The sequence below is a fragment of the Equus quagga genome, chromosome 15 (genome assembly GCF_021613505.1).
Source record: "Equus quagga isolate Etosha38 chromosome 15, UCLA_HA_Equagga_1.0, whole genome shotgun sequence".
Classification (NCBI taxonomy): Eukaryota; Metazoa; Chordata; class Mammalia; order Perissodactyla; family Equidae; genus Equus; species Equus quagga.
This window is the reverse complement of record NC_060281.1, coordinates 38,756,056-38,775,519: the sequence shown is the minus strand read 5'-3', so window position 1 is coordinate 38,775,519 and position 19,464 is coordinate 38,756,056. Positions and strand designations below refer to the sequence as shown.

At 34.8% G+C, this 19,464-nt stretch overlaps 1 protein-coding gene and 1 non-coding gene across 2 annotated transcripts; both read right to left on the bottom strand.

The window, feature by feature from the left end:
• Positions 1 to 1,666: 1,666 nt before the first annotated feature.
• On the bottom strand, positions 1,667 to 1,772 carry LOC124227491 (U6 spliceosomal RNA). Its single transcript, XR_006885500.1, has one exon. It is a non-coding gene; the product is annotated as a U6 spliceosomal RNA (small nuclear RNA).
• Positions 1,773 to 12,348: 10,576 nt separating this feature from the next.
• On the bottom strand, positions 12,349 to 13,293 carry LOC124227442 (olfactory receptor 2M3-like). The gene has a single exon (XM_046641460.1). The coding sequence runs from the start codon at positions 13,285 to 13,287 to the stop codon at positions 12,349 to 12,351; it is 939 nt and encodes a 312-aa protein (XP_046497416.1). The 5' UTR covers positions 13,288 to 13,293.
• Positions 13,294 to 19,464: the final 6,171 nt, after the last annotated feature.

Here is a 19,464-nt window from a genome sequence, read left to right as displayed (position 1 = left end):
CCTTTTTTCAAATCCTAAATTTTACTTCACTCACCCAAGCACAAAGCTGTGAATCTTGGCTCTGGGTTAGTTTGTATCTGGCACGTGAGGTACATTTATATCTTTTGAACTCCCTGAGTATATGTGTTTGCTACAACCTCCTTAGGCCACTGTCATGAACTCAACTTTGAGATTCATAACCCTGGACTCAGAGGAAAGATCTCTCTGGAGAGTCTCTTGTCCATGGAAAATAAGAATTAGAGTTGTACTAGCTACCATACATTTAAGAACAATAATTAGGATGCTGTCAAAAGACTAGGTAGTACACCAACTCTGGTTGCCTTGTGTGGTAAGGCTTGAGCGAGATTTTTCTTCTGCTTAATTTTTGTATTTTATAAAAACTTCATGAACACAATATGTTCTATGATTCCACGTGGATTAGTGTAACATGGTCAAGGTTACTGAAGTGAGAAACATCGTCTCTATTTGGGAAATCTCTGGTGTAAAATTACTATTGAGTGATTAAATGGCCCACTTCTCCAGGTTTCCAAGGTAGGTGAAAACCGGGCTCATGTTTCCATCAGTTCATAGTTTCTGAGTTAAAAAATGTTTTAAATGAACTCAAGTTCTATATGTGATTTTGGAAATTGAATTTCCCCCAAAAACTAAATATATGCTGTAAAGCTTTTTTAAAAATTACAGAGACAATGACCATATAGAGCTCTTTTATTCTTTAGGATAGTGTCACTGGTATTAATTGTATGGAAATACAGTAGGTTATTTAGATGTTACCATTTTGATTAGAGTGGTTTTGTTTTATTTTTTTAGGAAAAAAGCCTTCTATAAAACAAGTTATGAAAGTATCTTTAAGTCACTATGCTAATAATTTTATTCAAAAGAATTCCGAACTTTGCTAGGTCATAAAAAATTTGTAAATGTTATAGAGTGTCTAATAATACTCCAACAGTTTGACCCAGTTTACACAATCCTCCCAACAGGTTAAAATGCCCATTTCTGCACCCCATAACAACACTGGATAGTATCAGTATTTTTTCATATTTTTGACAATTTGGTGATCAAGTAGGTGTTTTAAATTATACTTCATAACACATAGGGAGAGAAATACATGTTTTTATGTTTACATGGAGTTTATTGTCCTGTGGAGATTTTCTATTCATAAGTACCTCATAGTTTCCTTTGAGATGTTTGTCTTTTTATTGGTTGAGGGACCTCCTGTCATATAATTGATTTTTCATCTTTGTTACATGTTTGCAGATATTTCTCCTAATTAGTTATTTGTCCTCCCTCCTCATTTTTGGATCCTTAGACTCTATAGAAATTCTAAACTCTCACAGAGTCAAATCTGCCAATTTATAATGGCTTGTGGGTTTGGGAGAGTGCACAGATTATCTCTCTGCCACAAGTTTATAAAATTATTAATATATTTCTTCTTAGAATAGTTCACAGTTTTATTTCATATTTAAGCTGTGAGTTACTTTGTTCATTTATATTTAATATATAATATATTTATATTAATATATAATATATGATAACTACATAATATATTTAATGTATGGTGTGATGAATGGATTTAACTTTGTTTTCTTCCAAAAGACAGTAATTTGCCTCAAAATGATTAACCCAAGATTTCTCTATATCTCATTTTTTTAATTGAAGTATATTTGACAAATTTATGAACTGCTTTATGAGTTTGCATGTCATCTTTGCACAGGGGTCATGCTAATCTTCTCCTTCTTGTTCCAGTTTTAGTATACAAGCTGCCAAACAAGCACCAAAATTTCTCTAAATTCATGCCGTATTTTATCTATTAAACACCATATATTTTTATTTTTTTCTGAATTGTGTACTCTATTCTCTTGATCTATTACAGTTATCTTTTTATAAAAGTTGTATTTGCATGTGTTCAAACATACAAATGGTTCCAAAAGCCTTGTTTCTGATCTTTGGAGGAAAACACTCAGTCTTTCTACATTAATTATCACGTTGGCTGTTAGAACTTTTGTAGGTGCTCTTTATCCGGTTAAGTTCACTTCTATTTCTAGTTCACTGACAGTTTGTTTTTCATTCTTTGGTCTTGAATGAGTGTTGAATTTTGTCAAAATCTTTTCGACATTAGTTGATATAATCGTGATTTTTTTCCTTAGCTTGTTATGTGGTGGATATAACTGATTAATTTTTGTTTATTGGAGCTGTCCTTAAATTTCTGGAATAAATTCCACGTGGTCATAGTGTACAATTCTCTTGATTTATTTTGGGTTTGATTTACAAATAAATTGTTGAAGATTTTTGAGTCTATGTTCATGTGGGACACTGGTGTAAATTTTCATTTTTTACTTTATGTGGTTTTGCTATCAGGGTAATAGCCTCATAAAATGGGTTGGAAAGTGATCTCTCCTCTTTACTTCCTTGAAGACTTTGTGTAGAATAAGTAGTATTTTATTTAAATGTTTGGTAAATTAATACAAATTGTGCTAAAATTGAACAATATGCAAAGTTTTATGAAAACTCAAAATGTAATAAAGAAGAAGCAAAAATCAAATCTAGCCAAAGATTTTACTTAATGATGTAAATTTTGTATTATTTGAATTGCAACTTGAGTAATTGCATGAAAAATGTTTTTTATTGAGACAAAATACGTTAGTGATTGAAAAAAATACAATCTCAAGAATTTTCTTTAATACTAAGAATTATGATCTCTCTTTTCTGTGAAATGTTTGAATGCAGAATTACCATTCCCAAGCCTGAAAAAGTATTAAATATACTCTTGTTGTTAAAACAAATATACAAACAAACAAATAAGTAAATGGTAGAGAAATAGAATACTACAGCAAAGCTTTCAATATCTAATCAACCAATTGCCAGTCTTTGCTACAAAAGGAGTAAAGCCATTTGGGATGGACTATATTTTGATAGGAGAAGTCAGGGTACAAATACTGATCCCAAATAGAAGTAAACATGGTAAATATTGATCCCAATTTGAAGGCAAAAATGAGAATGCCTTGAAAGGAGTGTCATGGAAAAACTGAGACAGAGTATTTACAAGTGTTCTAGGGGGAAATAACTAATACAACACAGAAACCACCTTCTTAGACATGCAGTTAAAATCGCATTAAACAATAATCGAAAACATAAGTAATAAAACTACACGTGTTTGGAAATTTTAGAATGTACTTCAAGAAAACTCATGGGTTAAAAAGAAATAAGAATTGTAGATGGGAACAATGCGAGTACGTTTCAACACTTGTGGGAAATAATTATACTAATACTGGAATGGCTTTAAATGTATTTCATAGAAAAATAAAACAGAAAACAGATATTGCCAATAAGCTTGAAATTTTAAGGGAAACAGTATAATTTTCTGGAAAGCAAAAGTCATAACATCAACTTGAGAATTAGAAGATCATGAATAAAACAATGATTATTACAGAAATTAAAATGATCCATGTATGCAAGTGTAATAAACTCCAAGCATATAGGATTTTATAGGTGAGTTATTACAAATCTTTAAGGCACAAATAATCCCTTTTACACCAAACTATTTCAGAGAATGGGAAACCAACCAACAATAACCTAGAGTCTTTTGCCTAACTCACTTATCATTTAGGATAATTGAGATATCAAAGCTGGGCAATTATAGTAGTAGAATTAAAAGTATAGAAGATCACATTATGTATTAATTTGAAACAATAATCTTAAATAAATTTATTAGCAAATTTACCATATAAAATCCACATATAGCCAGTATCATAATTGAATGGGGTTTATCTCATAAATAGGAAAATACCTATAAATATATTGGGTTATATTATCAAATTCACTGAGTAAAACACAATCATAGTTGCAAAAAAATTCGACTAAATTTAACACATAATTTAACACTTATAATGATATAAGCCTTTAGCAATCTGAAAATTTAAAAAAAATTTCTTAACCTAATGAGGGACATCCAGAAAGATCTTATTACAAATTTCAAAATTAATCCTGAAACATTTAAAATATTCTAATTAAAATCAGGAATGAGCAAGAATCCCCACAATGACCACTACTATTCCAACATTACCCTGGAAATCCTAGTATTGCAAAGAGACAAAACTGAAAACAAATTAAAAATCACAATAATTAAAAAGGAAGGTATAGAATCAACATTATTTGCAGGTAATCTGATTGTCAACATAAGTCTCCAGAAAAATCAGTGTTATTGCTAGATGTGAGCATAATACTGTGCATAAAAGTAAATAGCATTCTGATACACCAGATAAAGATGCCACAGATATAAAGGATAATGTGCTGAAAGAGAAACACAAGTGGTAATAAACTTATCAAAGATGTTCAACCTCACTACTAAGACAAGTTATCCATATAGAGATAGGTAAATAAGTATTCATTGTTTATTCAATACTTATTTACTCATTGATATGTAACACATATCAACCAAAATTTCTACCAATAGGGACACGGATAAATGAGTTGAAGTTGTATTTATACAAGTGAGATATCATACAAGTGTTTAAAAGTTCACATCAATGAATTTGATTTATATCAACATAGATTAAGTTTTAAAACATAATGTGTGAATGATGCCAGCTGAAGAACTATATGGAGAATATAATATCTTATGTATCAAATATAAACATCTTCCTAATGTCATTATATAATTTTTATGAATATATACATATTAATCAAAATATAACACCATTCCTGGGAATTATTAACCACAAATTCAAGCTTCTGTTTATGGCCAAAAATATAAGAGGTAAATAGTATGATTATGGAGAGTTACATAGAGGGCATCAACTCTAGTTGGAATTTATTTTCGCTAAAAATAGGAAAAGAAATAAAGTAATAAAGTTAAGATATAATAAACTTTTATGTTAAATATCTGCATATTTATTATATCATTTATTTTGTACCATGTATCATTAAAATATTTTACAATACTAAAAACAATTTTTTAAAAGAATGAATGAATTCTAGGATATATATTTATAATATATTTTATTTATATAATATATATAAAATATACTATGCATTATCATTTTATTTATTACTTTAGTGCTTAAATGAAGCTTGATTAGATTATTTGGTTAGTAAATGAGAATTATATAGAGTTGATTACTTGGTGATCTTTAAAAAGAAAAAGATCGTAGTCTGACTTAATGAATACAATGGAATCTAATGTAAAGTCAGTTGATAGAATAATTGAATTTTTATAATCTAACTATAAGGCTGATAACTGGATCATTTTCTATGTAAAATATCCTGTATTCATCAGAAAAAGTGTTTTTAATTCCAAATGTGTGTAAGTTTGTAGTGATATGATTTTAACTTTAAACAGACAGATTTGGCCTGTACAACATAATGTCACAACAGGCCTAGCACATACTCTACTAATTGTATTAATTAGTATAAAATGATCATATGTTAACTGGTTTCCACATCATTTTGATGGATCTCTATTTACCACTATTAGACTTCCTTCTCTGTCAGCTGTCACCAAGGTAACCAACAGCTTTGTCCTTTTGAGTTTGCTAATCATGACAGTTTCCATGTTTCACTAGTTAGTGCCTTGCCCTTTGGTCCCAAGAAACCACATAAACTTTCATACTTTTCCAATTAGGTAGTTTTTAACTAGACTCCCTGGGTCTCCACTTTGCCACGCTCATTAAAAGTTTTCAGTCCCCATGAGGTACCTCACTTAATGAGTTCCTGAACACTGTTTTTCTAAGTAGTAGAACCTCTCTACTGAGCTTGGAGCAGGAGACCTAAGTTTGCTGCAATCGCCAGTCTGACATGGTGATCACCACAACCAACGTCAGAGAACACTAGAATCAAAAAAGTCAGAAGAAGTTTTGGATTATAACTTGACTTCCAGATATTTTGAAACCTAAAAGACATCATATATGTTGCAATCTCATTATGAATGATATGTTTAGAGATGACAATGCAGAACCTCCTTCAATGGACTGGTGAAATTTACAAGTTCAAATATAAATCTGTAAAAAACATTATATTGGACCAGAAAAAAGTGACCACTGTAGAAACAAACACATCTCATTACGTTAGAGTGTGTTTGGGTCCTCTCCGGTCTGGAACGTTTGCTGTGTTGCTTCCTAAAATTTTCAAGCTCTCTTTGATGAGTCTACACAATGATCATAAATCTGTGACCTTCATAAAATCATTTCATATCTCTGGACTTCAATATCTACACTGGGTTACTGGTGGGTATAAAGATAGTTTTCAGCTTTACTGTGTCACAATATGGAATTTTTCACTTTAAAATTAGAAATTAGCTGAATGGATTCTGAGAATCCTAAAGTTTTGCACATTTTTTTAACTTCAGCGGAGATGATATTTATCCCGAAACTCAGGATCACAAATGAATGAAACAGGACCTACCACCATCCCTTCCTCAGACTAGAAAGGGCTAAAAGAAATGAATGTGAAAGCCAACCTCGAGAAAATAAACGTTTATAATTTCCACAGTCCTGGACCCTCTCCCATCTCTATTTAGTTCTTGTAGAGATGGACTAAACTGTTTATGATTGTATAACTGTCATATAACACAATAGTTGGCTGAGGAGTCTCTCTGCTCTTTCCTGCCTATGTTCACACACAAACCTCAACCTTATACATTTACCTCTCACAGCAAAGAAACCCGATAAACCAGAATGAGAGGAAAGAGAAAGTGTGCCCTGAGAACTTAGAGTCATGCTTTGACTAACCTGTCCACCTAACATCTTCTCTAGAAGGAACTGTTCTTGGCACGACCTATTGTTGTTCACTAATTATATTGAAAAGGAGATATTTAACCCTTTCCTTGTTTATACCTAAAGATCTCTATCCTTCTCACCATAGCACTTGATCAATAAGTACTAGTGCTCCTGCCCAAGGAGTGGAGCAGGGAAAAGCATAGATGAGCAGAGATTGAGCTACTCTAGATGTCATTATTCTCCCAAGTTTCTTCCTTTCTCTTGTAAACCTGGGTATGTTTAATATCTGGGTGTATGATCAACAAGGGTACTGGGCTCCACACAGGTTATCAGTTGAGCATTGGTAATCCTCAGCTTATTCCTTATGGGTTCAATTGCCCACACTTGGCAGAGTATCCACATGTTGTGAGGCAAGTTAGATGTGCATTTAGGATGATCAGGTTATTAAGAATGTTTCTTTGATGAGGATGAAGCAGTAGGTCCTGAAACCAATTAGGACACACTTATTGAGGTTTCCTTGAGGCCCATTACCCTTTCCCATCATGAAGTATGTTCACTCAGCTTGTACAACTCAGCCCATCACTCACCACTGTGATATGTACCAGATACAGTTTCACTCACATAGTGTTAGTTACTATGATGTCAGATTAGATGTGAAATAAATAGTTCCACCATCCTCTTGCCCCAATTTTCTTATCTTTCTTAAGAAATGGAATCTGATAGCTCTTTCAGAGTACTGGGTTCCTTCAGCATATGCAGGCAGGTCATCTTCTGTTCAAACATACATAGCTGCTTCAGCATTTCAGAGGTACACAATTTAAACTTTTGTTTACTTGAATCCACAGTTCCAAATATTCCTACGGTCTTCAGAACTTAAGAATATGATAACACCACGTTCACACCAACAAAATCTGCAGGCTGTGGTAGCCACTTCACATCTAAGCAGGTAGGATATATCTCTTTTCATTGTGCTTCACTTCATTGTGCTTCACAGATATTATATTTTTTACAAATTGAAGATTTGTGGCAACCTTACTCCACGCAAGTCTATGGGTGCCATTTTTCCAACAGCATTTGCTCATTTCGTGTCTCTGTGTCATATTTTGGTAATGATATCAAAGTTGAAGTGAGTTCTCTCACCTGTTGCGCAGAAAGCCAATCTCTGACACTGGGTGTAGTGGAAGAAAGTAGGAATTTTATTATTACACAGCACTGAGCAAGGAGAAAGGGCAGCTAATGTTGAAATCCCAAACTCCCCAAAAAGCTAAAAGGAAGAGTTTTTATTTGGGGTTTTAGGTAGGGGGAGGAGAGCATATGGCCTTGCTGGTGGGAGCTTTCCCACCAGCCTGTATCTCTTTGTGGGGAGGAGATAAGGAATCCAGGCACTTGTCCTTGGCTGTGTCTGTCTCCATGGCTGACAGAGGATTATGGAGCCAGGAAGCCAGGGAGTAAGCAGGGAAGGAGTATTTTGGTTTTAACCCCATATATACTGGGTTTAATGTAGGGAAACTGACATCAGGGTCAGTATCAGTAATTCTTGCAGTATTTCAAACTTTCCCATCATTATTATATTTGTTATGATGATCTATGATCAGTGATCTATGATTTGTGTGTCATAATTGTTTTGAGGTGCCACAAACCACTCCCATAAACGACAGCGAACTTAATTGATAGATGTTGTATGTGTCCTAACTGCTCCACTGACCAGCTGTTCGCCTATCTCTCTCCCTCTCCTCAGGCCTCCCTATTCCCTGAGACACAACAATATTGAAATTAGGCCAATTAATAACCTTACATGGCCTCTAAGAGTTCAAGTGAAAGGAAGAGTCACACATCTTTCATTTTAAATCGAAAGCTAGAAACCATTAAGCTTAGTGAGGAAGGTATGTCAAAAGCTGAGATAGGCCAAAAGCTAGGCCTCTTGCACCAAACAGTTAGCCAAGTTGTGAATGCAAAGGAAAAGTTCTTGAAGGAAATCAAAAGTGCTATTCGAGGGAACACAGGAAACATAAGAAAGCAAAGCAGTCTTATTGCTGATACGAAGAAAGTTTTAGTGGTTTGGATGGAAGATCAAACCAGCCACAACATTCTCTTAAATCAAAGCCTAATCCAGAGCAAGGACCTAACCCTCTTTAATTCCATGAAGGCTGAGAATGGTGATGAAGCTGCAGAAGAAAAGTTTGAAACTAGCAGATGTTGGTTCATGAGATTTAAGGAAAGAAGCCATCTCCACAACATAAAAGTGCAAGGTAAAGTAGCAAATGTAGAAATTGCAGCAAGTTATCGAGAAGATCTAGCTAAGATAATTAATGAAGGTTGCTATACTAAACAACAGACTTTCAATGTAAATGAAACAGTTTTACATTGGAAGAAGATGACATCTGGGACTTTCATAGCTAGAGAGGAAAAGTCAATGCCTGGTCTCAAAGTTTCAAAGGACAGGCTGACTGGCTCTCTTGTTATGGGTGAATGTATCTGATGACCTTAGGTTGAAGCCAATGCTCACTTACCATTCTGAAAATCGTAGGGCCTTTAGGAATAGTGCGAAATCTACTCTGCCTGTGCTCTATAAATGCAACAACAAAGCCTGGATGACAACACATCTGTTTACAACATGATTCACCATATCTTTTAAGCCCACTGTTGAGACCTACTCCTCAGAAAAAAAGATTCCTTTCAAAATATTACTGCTCATTGACAATGCACTTGGACACCCAAGAGCTCTGAAGGAGATGTACAACAAGATTAATGTTGTTCATGCCTGCTAGCACAAAATCCATTCTGCATTCCATGGATCAAGGAGTAATTTCAACTTTCAAGTCTTATTATTTAAGAAACACATTTCATAAGGCTAGAGCTGCATAGACAGTGTAATTCCTCTGATGGATCCAGGCAAAGTAAAATTGAGAACCTTCTGGAAAGGATTTACCATTCTAGGTGCCATTAAGAACATTTGTGATTCATGGAAAGAGTTCAAAACATCAACATTAACACGTGTTTGGAAGAAGTTGATACCAACCCTCATGGATGACTTTGAGGGGTTCAAGACTTCAGTGGATGAAGTAACTGCAGATGTGATAGAAATAGCAAGAGAACTAGAATTAGAGGTGGAGCCTGAAGATGTGACTGAATTGCTGCAATCTCATGATAGAACTAGAAGAGATGAGGAGTTGCTTCTTATGGGTGAGCAAAGAAAGTGGTTTCTAGAGATGGAATCTACTTCTGGTGAAGATGCTATGAACATTGTTGAAATGACAACAAAGGATTTAGAATATTACATCAACTCGTTGGTAATGCAGTGGCAGGGTTTGAGAGGGTTGATTCCGAGTCTGAAAGAAATTCTACTGAGGAAAAAATGCCGTCAAATAGTATCACATGCTACAGAAGAATTGTTCACGAAAGGAAGAGTCAATCGGTGTGGCAAACTTCATTGTTGTCTTATTTTAAGAAATTGCCACAGCCACCCCAACCTTCAGCAACCACCACCCTGATCAGTCAGCAGCCATCAACATCGAGTTAACACCCTCTACCAGCACAAAGATTACAACTCTCTGAATCCTCAGATGATAGTTAGCATTTTTTAGCAATAAAATGTTTTTTAATTAAAATATGTACATTGTTTTTTCAGATATAACCCTATTGCACACATAATAGGCCACAGCATAATGTAAACATAACTTCTATATTCACTGGGAAATCAAAAAAGTCATGTGATTTGCTTTATTGTGATATTCACTTTATTGTGGTGGTCTGGAACTGAAACCACAATAACTGCGTGGTATGCTGTGATTAATTCTTTACAATACTTTTTTCTGAAGCAAATCAAACTTCCATGAACTCAATATAACAATATAAAACTATACTATTGTTTCCATTAATAGCATATTGTATGTCAAAAAGATGAAGAAAAAGAAAAATAGAAGACAGAAGGAAGAAAGTTTTAGAAGACTTAATTTGATCACTTGTGAACTTACAAACTCACTTAAGAAAACTCTCCTGTCAAGAATTATATTTTGGCACTGTTTTTTTGTATGTCAGGGAAGAAATTCTACCCCTTCTTAAAAATTAGGAAAACTACTGTGAAATATTTCTATCTTGAAAAATTTAGAAATATGTAATAATATTTGTAATATGTAATATGTGGTTTCCATGATTTCCATAAGGATCCATCTTCCCAGTGGTGTTCATCAAGTACATGTAAAACTCAACATTCCCCTTTTCCACTTACTTCTAGGTTACTGTGTCTTAAGGTGCTTGATGAGGTATTGAATATCATAAATCCTATAGCAAATCTCATGCCCCGACCCTCTTGCAAATAGGGCCACCATATTTTTTATAAGGGATATTTTAAATAGGTTAATACCACCTCAGTGCCCTATTTTAGATAGATCCTTTTATAGTAACTCTAAATATTAGGAACCAATTAGAGAAGTACATGCCAGTTCCATGAAATTAATCCCAATCCTTCTAATGTTTATGCAATTTGCCAGATAGAACTAGATAATTCATAGAAATTTGATCATCTAGGGATACAAAACTGTTTTCACTTTGCATGCTCCTACCCACAGCAAGATGAGGTGTTCCTACTGAGTTTAAGTGTATTCCATTGAGAAGACTGTGTAGGTTGTCTCTGGATGGGAAACAGGGGTTTGCACAAAGTTCAGCAGAAACCAATGAACATTCTCACACAGTTAACATCGACGTTCATCAGGAAAACACAGGAAAATGTAGGTAGCTTCTGTCATAACAATCTCATGATGCTTTTACTACATCAACTGCCAAATTCATGAAAACTTTTCAATACTCATTCAACTAGGATTGTATTGATCTGAACAATAAGAATACTCCCATCATGATTTGATGCATGGATATGATAAAGATCATGACTTGTAGGTAGGAAGCACAGCACTAGGGTTTCATTTCACTACTTTAGATTTGCTGATTCAAAAAAAAAAAGATATACAAAATATAGGATGATGCTACTACACTACATAATAAAACTCTGGAATATAAGTGGTTCCGCCATAAGACAATCTGCAAATATACAAATGCTCAGTGTATCAAGGAAGCCAAATATTTAGCAAAAAAAAGAATACCTCCTCTGTCAATATAAGTAACATTTATTATAGGACAAGCTTTTTGGTAAATGAGAAAATATCTGTGACCCTATGGTTTGGCTGTTTACATATAATGAACTAATAACAAAATAGATTAGTCAAGAGTGGTATGTAACTCAGTACACAAGTTATAAGCAGTTTAATAAGACTCTGGGCTTTGAAAATAAGGAAAAGCACTTAATGCAGTTTTATTTATTATTTAGTTCTATAAACTAAAGTGTATCTGTTTATTAACTTAATTTTTCACTTTTCAAGAACTTTAATTGATTTACGATTAAAGCCACAATGAATATACAATGAATGCAAAGTATACCAATTAACTGTGTACCCAGAGTCTATCAATTCCAATGTCTATAAATACCTTAGGAAAATGGTCTATACATTTACTGCAAAATCAAGTTTTGTTTTGTTTTTGATAAATGAACATGCCAGATAGAGAGAGGAGTTATGAGACAGCAAAAAAAACAAAAAACAAAAAACAAAAAACAAACCAAAAAAAACCTTATTGACCATCATCCAATTTATTCCCTAGATTTCCCCTTCCCTAGGACCTTACTGAATGCTTTGGCCACATCTTTGTTGCGGAAGCTGTAGATAAGGGGATTCAGCATGGGGGTGAGAATGGAGTAGAAGGATGACACCATCTTGTCCTGGGTTGGGGAACGATTAGAAGTGGGCCGCATGTATATGAACATAGCTGCTGCATAATACATCCCGACAACAATAAGGTGTGAAGTACACGTCGTAAAAGCCTTGTGCCGACCCTCTCCAGAGCTCATGCGAATGACAGCCGCAATTACACGAGTGTAGGAGATAACGATGAGTAGTAAAGGGAAGAGAAGCATCAATAGACAACAGATAAAAAGAACAGTTTCAAATGTGGAAGTATCAGTGCATGAGAGACTTAGGAGTGCAGGCACATCACAGAAAAACTGGGCTATTTCTCGGGAGCCGCAATAGGAAAAGGACAAAGTAGCAGCTACATCAACAATACCATCCAGGGAACCAAGGATCCATGAAGAGGCAGCCATGAGTCCACAGATTTTCTGGTTCATGAGATTGTGGTACTGAAGAGGGTAGCAAATGGCAACATAGCGGTCATAGGCCATGACAGCCAATAGGAAGCATTCACCACCGAGGAGAGACACAAAGAAGAATATCTGGGTTTCACATCCTGCTACAGAAATGGACCGCCTGCCAGACAAGTAGTTGTAGGCCATTTGGGGTACAGTGGTGCAGGTGAGCATGAGGTCCATGAGGGAGAGTTGGCTGAGGAGGAAGTACATGGGGGTGTGGAGTTGGGTATCCAGGTAGATGAGAAGAACCATGATAGCGTTTGTCAAGAGTGCCACTGTGAAGATACCCAGGACAAGAGAGAAGAGGAATATATGAGTAGGAGTGTGACTAAAGATTTCCATCAGGATGAAGTCAGAGCTAAATGTCTGATTCTCCCATTCCATGATGAATATTTTCGTTATCTAGAACCACAAGAAGTTATAAAAGTTAAACATTTGGGTAGTTATTCACTATCTATGTATGGTGCTCTGGTACTAACATACATGATATGGCCAGGTCTGTGTAAAGGATGAACAGAGACCTTGCAGTCAGGTAGCATTAATCACACTCAAGCTACTCCACCACAAACTTGCGTATCCTCTGACACGTTATTTCTATGTGCTTCATTTTACTTCCTTTAAAAAGAAGAAATCACTTTTTAACTGAGTTGTTGTAGTTGTTAAACGAGATATCAAATGCAAATCACAGCATCTGGACAGAACATCTGATTCCTCAAGGACCATATAACCTAGTATTAGATAGGAGTATATCCATAAATTTATCATATGTCAGTATGTAACAAATTCTATAACAGAGGAATAGAGTGTTTCGAATGTCATTGCCTCTATAGTAAAGTCAAAGAACTATAATAATCTGTTGTTTTCAAGAGATAACATATACATTTATATAATTTCATTTGTACACCAAATTTAGAGGAAAAACAGGGCTACTGGTTATACAATAACATAGATGATGAACCTCCATTTAAAAATAATTGTTACATGACTACATCGCAAAATAATTACATCATGAATAGGTTATTTAATTATGGATGAGGAAGTAAAAAATAGAAATTATCATTTGTGTTTCAGTTACAAAAGGGCAGTATCTTGAGATTTCTTTTCACACACAGAAAATGAAGGAACTTAAAGAAGGTGTAGGAAGGTATCCAAATTCCAGACCCTGTGCTTCTGTTGAATTCCATAAATCAGATCAAATGGGGCAAAACAAACAAACAAATGTTTTGGTATATCTCTATCTCTGTAAGAGTGAGCCAAGGCCAGCTTTTAGTGCTCAGGAAAACTGGAATGGTTTCACAAAGGATTAGAAAAAAAACAAACTGAACAGAGACAGCTCTTTATGTTGTTGAAACACCAATGAAGAGGAAACCAGCCAACCCCATGACACAATCTATTTTGTCATTAAAAGAAAGGTATTCTCTCAGGCTGCCCACCACTGACTCAACCCAACTATGTTTAAAGATTGAACAGGTTTCATGCTTTTACTCTCAAATGCTGTTGAAGCCAACTTTCACTGCTCCTGATCTAAAGGTCCCTGGCCTCTCTACCGTGGCCCCATTAAGACAAATTTTTCAGGCAAAGAAGTAGCACAGTTTTGAATTCACTTATTCTCACATCTCTTTATCTTTTTTCATCTCTACCCAGAGGAGGATTTACCTGAAGCTTAAGTCAATTACAAGGACCTAACAGTTCTGTTTTCATAATTGTGTGTTCTTTTTTTCTAAAAGAGGCCCCTCAAAGTTGAATGAGTTTCAAGGCCAACTCATTGAATTGGGCCTACCCACCTCCCATCCCTCCCTTGGCGGAAGGCTTATGCAATTCTATCATTCCAGAGGCTGTCTGCTTCTCTTCCTGTGAAGGTGGGCTGTGGCGGGTGACCCATCATTGCACTCTAGGTATTGTTTGCAAACAGTATCTTTCCTGTTTTCTCCTACTCTCATATTTTCTGATGTGGAGATTGCTTGTCCAATCTAGATTGCCCTTCCCGCAAAAATTCCTAACCAAATTAGTGATTTGGGTGTGTGGTTGCAGGAGGAGACTAATAATGTGCTTTGATCTAGCCTATTTAGACAAAACATTTAGAAGACTGGTCAAGTCCACATTTAGCCTTTTGGTTTTTCTGGAATACATTGGGTTTTAGAGCCAGAGCCTCCATAATAACAATGTAATGGTACATTTTCCTCTAGTCTAATAACACCTCAATTTTACTATAGTGTTTTATGCTTGATAAAATTCAAATGAAATTCACTATGCAGATAATTACAATAAAAATCCACAAATTAAGACCACTCAATTAAATTAATTTTTTCAGCATTCATTCAGTTGATACTTAAATAAAACTTCTCCTGTGTTCATAGAATTATTTTGGAAACAGCACATAATCAATATCCCTATTTATTATTGTTAGCATTACCTGACAAGAATTTTGCTTTTCAGATATCTATGTAAAATTACTTTCTAAATAAATGGTTAGAGAAATAGGCAAGATTACATGAGAAGAGAATTAACGAAAATAGAAAGACTTTTGCTGGTCCAGTCAGCGAGAATACAAATTTCAAATTCTTGTTTCTTTCAATCAGGCTATTTCAACAACTTTGTAAAGTTTTCTGCTATTCTTCTATATTATTTATTTTAATTTTAATTTTAAAAAGGTTTACACTTAAAATAAAATACAGACAACAAAACATGAACTCCTCACTCATATCTTGTTCCCCAGAGGCAACCAGTTTTTCATAATTTATTATTTCACCTGCTGGTTACAGTCATAATAATATGTTTTTTAACTCTATTTTACGATTGACCATACCTGACATGAAAGTTAGAAATTCATGTCTTTTAAACGGTTTTCCATCTCCTTTCTAATTTTCCTCATACATTTTGATAATCATATTATTTTTGATATCCATTTCTTTGATTATCTCTCTAAATTTGTGCAACATATTTAACACTCCATTGCTGTTTCTATTAGATTTATAAGAAAAAAATATGAGTACCTATATCTCTCACTGTGTTACTTCAACATCCCTCTATAACCAAATATTGTCCGTGTTGGTAACATTTATCAGAATATCTTATAAAAAGATCATGTAATGATTGTCTATAGATTTAAATAGTGTAATGCCAATACAATTTTGTAATTTTAAGACCATGCAAATCTTAGGAGCACAAATTACTCTGTTTTTGTAGAGACAGGACTGATTCATCTACAGTCCACCACCCTGAAGGGGTAGCTGAATTGTGAATACTGGGTACTTCAGAAGACCCTGTGAATGATAGATTTGGGTGTTTTAAGTGGAAAGCTAACTCTTAAAATGAGACTGGCTGAAGACTGAAATGAGAGGTTGATGTAAGGGGACCAACACCCCAGGAGAAGCCTATGTCCTCTCAGTCGATTTGGTTGCTGTCCCTAGAGAGCGGTACTCTCTTTCATTTGTTTTGCTTCCAGGTATGCACCTTGCCGCCCATTGCTCTGAATGAGGAGTGAGGAACAGAGAGAATGGTGGTAGGCTTATTAGAATAGCATTTTTTAAACATGTCTTCAGCTAATGTTTTTTGAATTGTGCCTTTGCGTGTAATTCACGACTATAGCAATTTCTGGTTTGTTTTATTCATCAGATATCTATGTTTTTTGATCCTTCCATGTGTCCCTCATAATATTTAATTTGCTCATCATCTCTTCCCCCATAATCACTGTCTTTGTTTATTGCTACATATACTCCTCGGTATTCTTGAATTGGAAACCCTCCTATAACTTTCTAAACATACCTCTACAGTAGCACTTATAAAATTGTACCTTTACAATTTTTATATATGTATATATGTTATGCATATGTACATGTACATATATGCTCTCACCTTCATGAGACATAAATGCTTTGTTGCCAGTGTCCTTACCAATTCCTTATTCTGTCTTTTCAAAATATTTTTGACCACCGTCTTCCTTAATTCTTTAGATGTACATTTCAGTAATCATAAATCACAACTTTAGATTCTTTACTCTTTTTTTTTATTCCCAAAGACCCAGTCACCCGGTCATGCAAATTTGTTCTTAAAACTCTCTCATTCATACAGACACATCTGTTCTTATGTCTATAATAACAACCTAATCCTCATATACCAATAGTTATTATATCAGCTAATTAAGCTTTATTTCTGAAGGTTCTTAAATCCACTTCATCCTTACGCGTACATCAGTGACCATCATTGTATTTCACAAACTTCAGAAATTTCAACTTAACATTTGAAGTGTTCAAGGATGTGCTCTACTTACTAAACAAAGTTTAATGTTCCGTAGGCAACTAGCACCTCATTCAAGCGAGCATATTTACTGTCCTTGGAATATGTTAAACAACATTGAAATAATTCAAAAAAGGCGTGTCTTTTCAATATCATACAAGGGCATTGTTTAATAGCTCTCCCAGGATTATTTATTTCAGGGAATGTACTCGTATTTACTTGTGTGTGTGTGTGTGTGTGTCACTATCCCTGGGAACAGATAGAGTTTCTTCATCCCTTACAATTATATTAAGAATTTGTGATCAAAAACTTATCTTTTAAGTTTGCTAGAGACTTTAAAGAAATAACTGATTAAAAAATCTCAGTACTGTCCCACCTGAAAAACTGTATCTTACAGAATATTAGTAGCCGATAAGATTGTGGTTAAGTAATTTCCAAAAACACCATAGACTGTATTTAGTTATATAAACAGTAATAAAAAGAGCTCATATGCAGTAATACACTCAAAATCTTAAATTGTGTTATTCAATCTTTTGTAAAGCATTGTAAATTCTTTCTTACAAAAGAAAATTCACATTCAAATTCTCACAAAATGCTTCATGCTATATAATCCTGAATTAAGTTCCCTAGTATCAATGACGTTTACAAACACGGCATCATAAAACACTATATAGCTATACCTAATTATTTAATTAGAGTACAAGATTATACTGAGCTTTATCCCTACTTACAAGAAAGAGGACTCTTCCAAATATGTATATGTAAAAGGAAAATAAAAGAAAGGAGAAAAACCTGTGCTGAGGAAGATGATTGAATTAGTATAAATTTTGAGGAAAAATAGAGACCTGAGAGGAATAAGAAATAGAGGAGAGACCATATGGAGAGGACAGACAAGAATTTGGGCGTGGTCGGGGCATATCAAGCATGAAAAGGTCAGTTCATGTGTTGATGCCACAGTACCTCCTAATTTGCATTCTCCCTCAGTTATAAACTCAGCAACACCATCCTCCTGCAGAACACGGTAGAAAGTCTGCAGCACATCAGGTGGATTATTGTGGCACACAAGAATGTCTCCTAAGATGGTTAAAAAGTACTCATTTAGTCCAGTGGTTCTCATAGTGTGATACCCCAACCAGGCAACATCAGCATCAGCTGGGAACTTGTTGTAAATGTGAATTCCCAGGCACCACCCTAGAGCTACTGAATCAGAAACTCTGGATGTCAGGCCCAGAAATATGTTTTCACAAGCCTCCAGGTGATTTGGATGTTGGGTAATGTTTGAGAACCACTGATGTAGTCTAACTTCTTGCCTTCAAAGGAGACCTCCTCACAGCATCCAAAGTAGAGAAAAGCTAGTGTCTATTGGAAAGACACACTGCTACTTCTGAAAATTTCCCATGCCTTTCCTGGTAACCTCATCCAATTTCCAAGTAAATCTTTTACTTCTCATTGTCTGGATACAATATTCTATATTCCCTGATTACATTTCTTAGTACCATTGAGTTATGCCACTCTCTTCAAAAGCCTCCACAGTTTCCAAATTGTCAGAAAAGCAAATGGCAACTACTTATTTTTGGCATTCAGGATACCGCACAAGAAGTTTCACTCACGATCTCAAGAGGTTCTCCTCATCCACTAAACTGAGTCAAGTGGCCTCTTCTATTGTTCTTTACCAAAAGTATTGCAGAGTGTTGAACAAGGACATAGATTTTGAGATCAGACTTGCCTGAGTTTCAATCATCACTCCACTGTCAAAAGTGGCACCATTAGGCCTTCTATTTTTGTTTAATTTCTATAGTGAGATTCCTGTAATGAGGCTAATATGTATCTCTCAGGATTGTTGTAAAGATAACAAAAGATAACTCTTATAAATCACTCAGTATAAAGCTGAGACCAAAATATGAACTCAGAAAATATGAACTTCAATTGTCTTAATCATTACCGTTATCACAATTGTTACATTTAATCATATTGTATTAGTTTGTTAGGCTTCCATAAAAAGGTACCACAAACTGGGTGAACTAAACAATAGAAACTTATCGTCTCACAGTTCTGGAGGCTAAAAGACTCAGTTCAAGGCGTCAGCAGGGTTTGTTCTTCCTGAGGGCTGCAAGAAAGAATGAACTCCATGCCTCTCACTAGCTTCTGGTGGTTTTCTGGCAATCTTGGTATTCCTTGCTTGTAGAAGCAAAACCCTGATCTCTTCCTTCATCTTCACATGGAATTCTCCCTGTTTTCATGTCTGTCTCCAAATTTCCTCTTTTTACAAGGATACCAGTCATTTGGATTAAGGCCTATCCTAATGACCTCATTTTAAGTTGATTA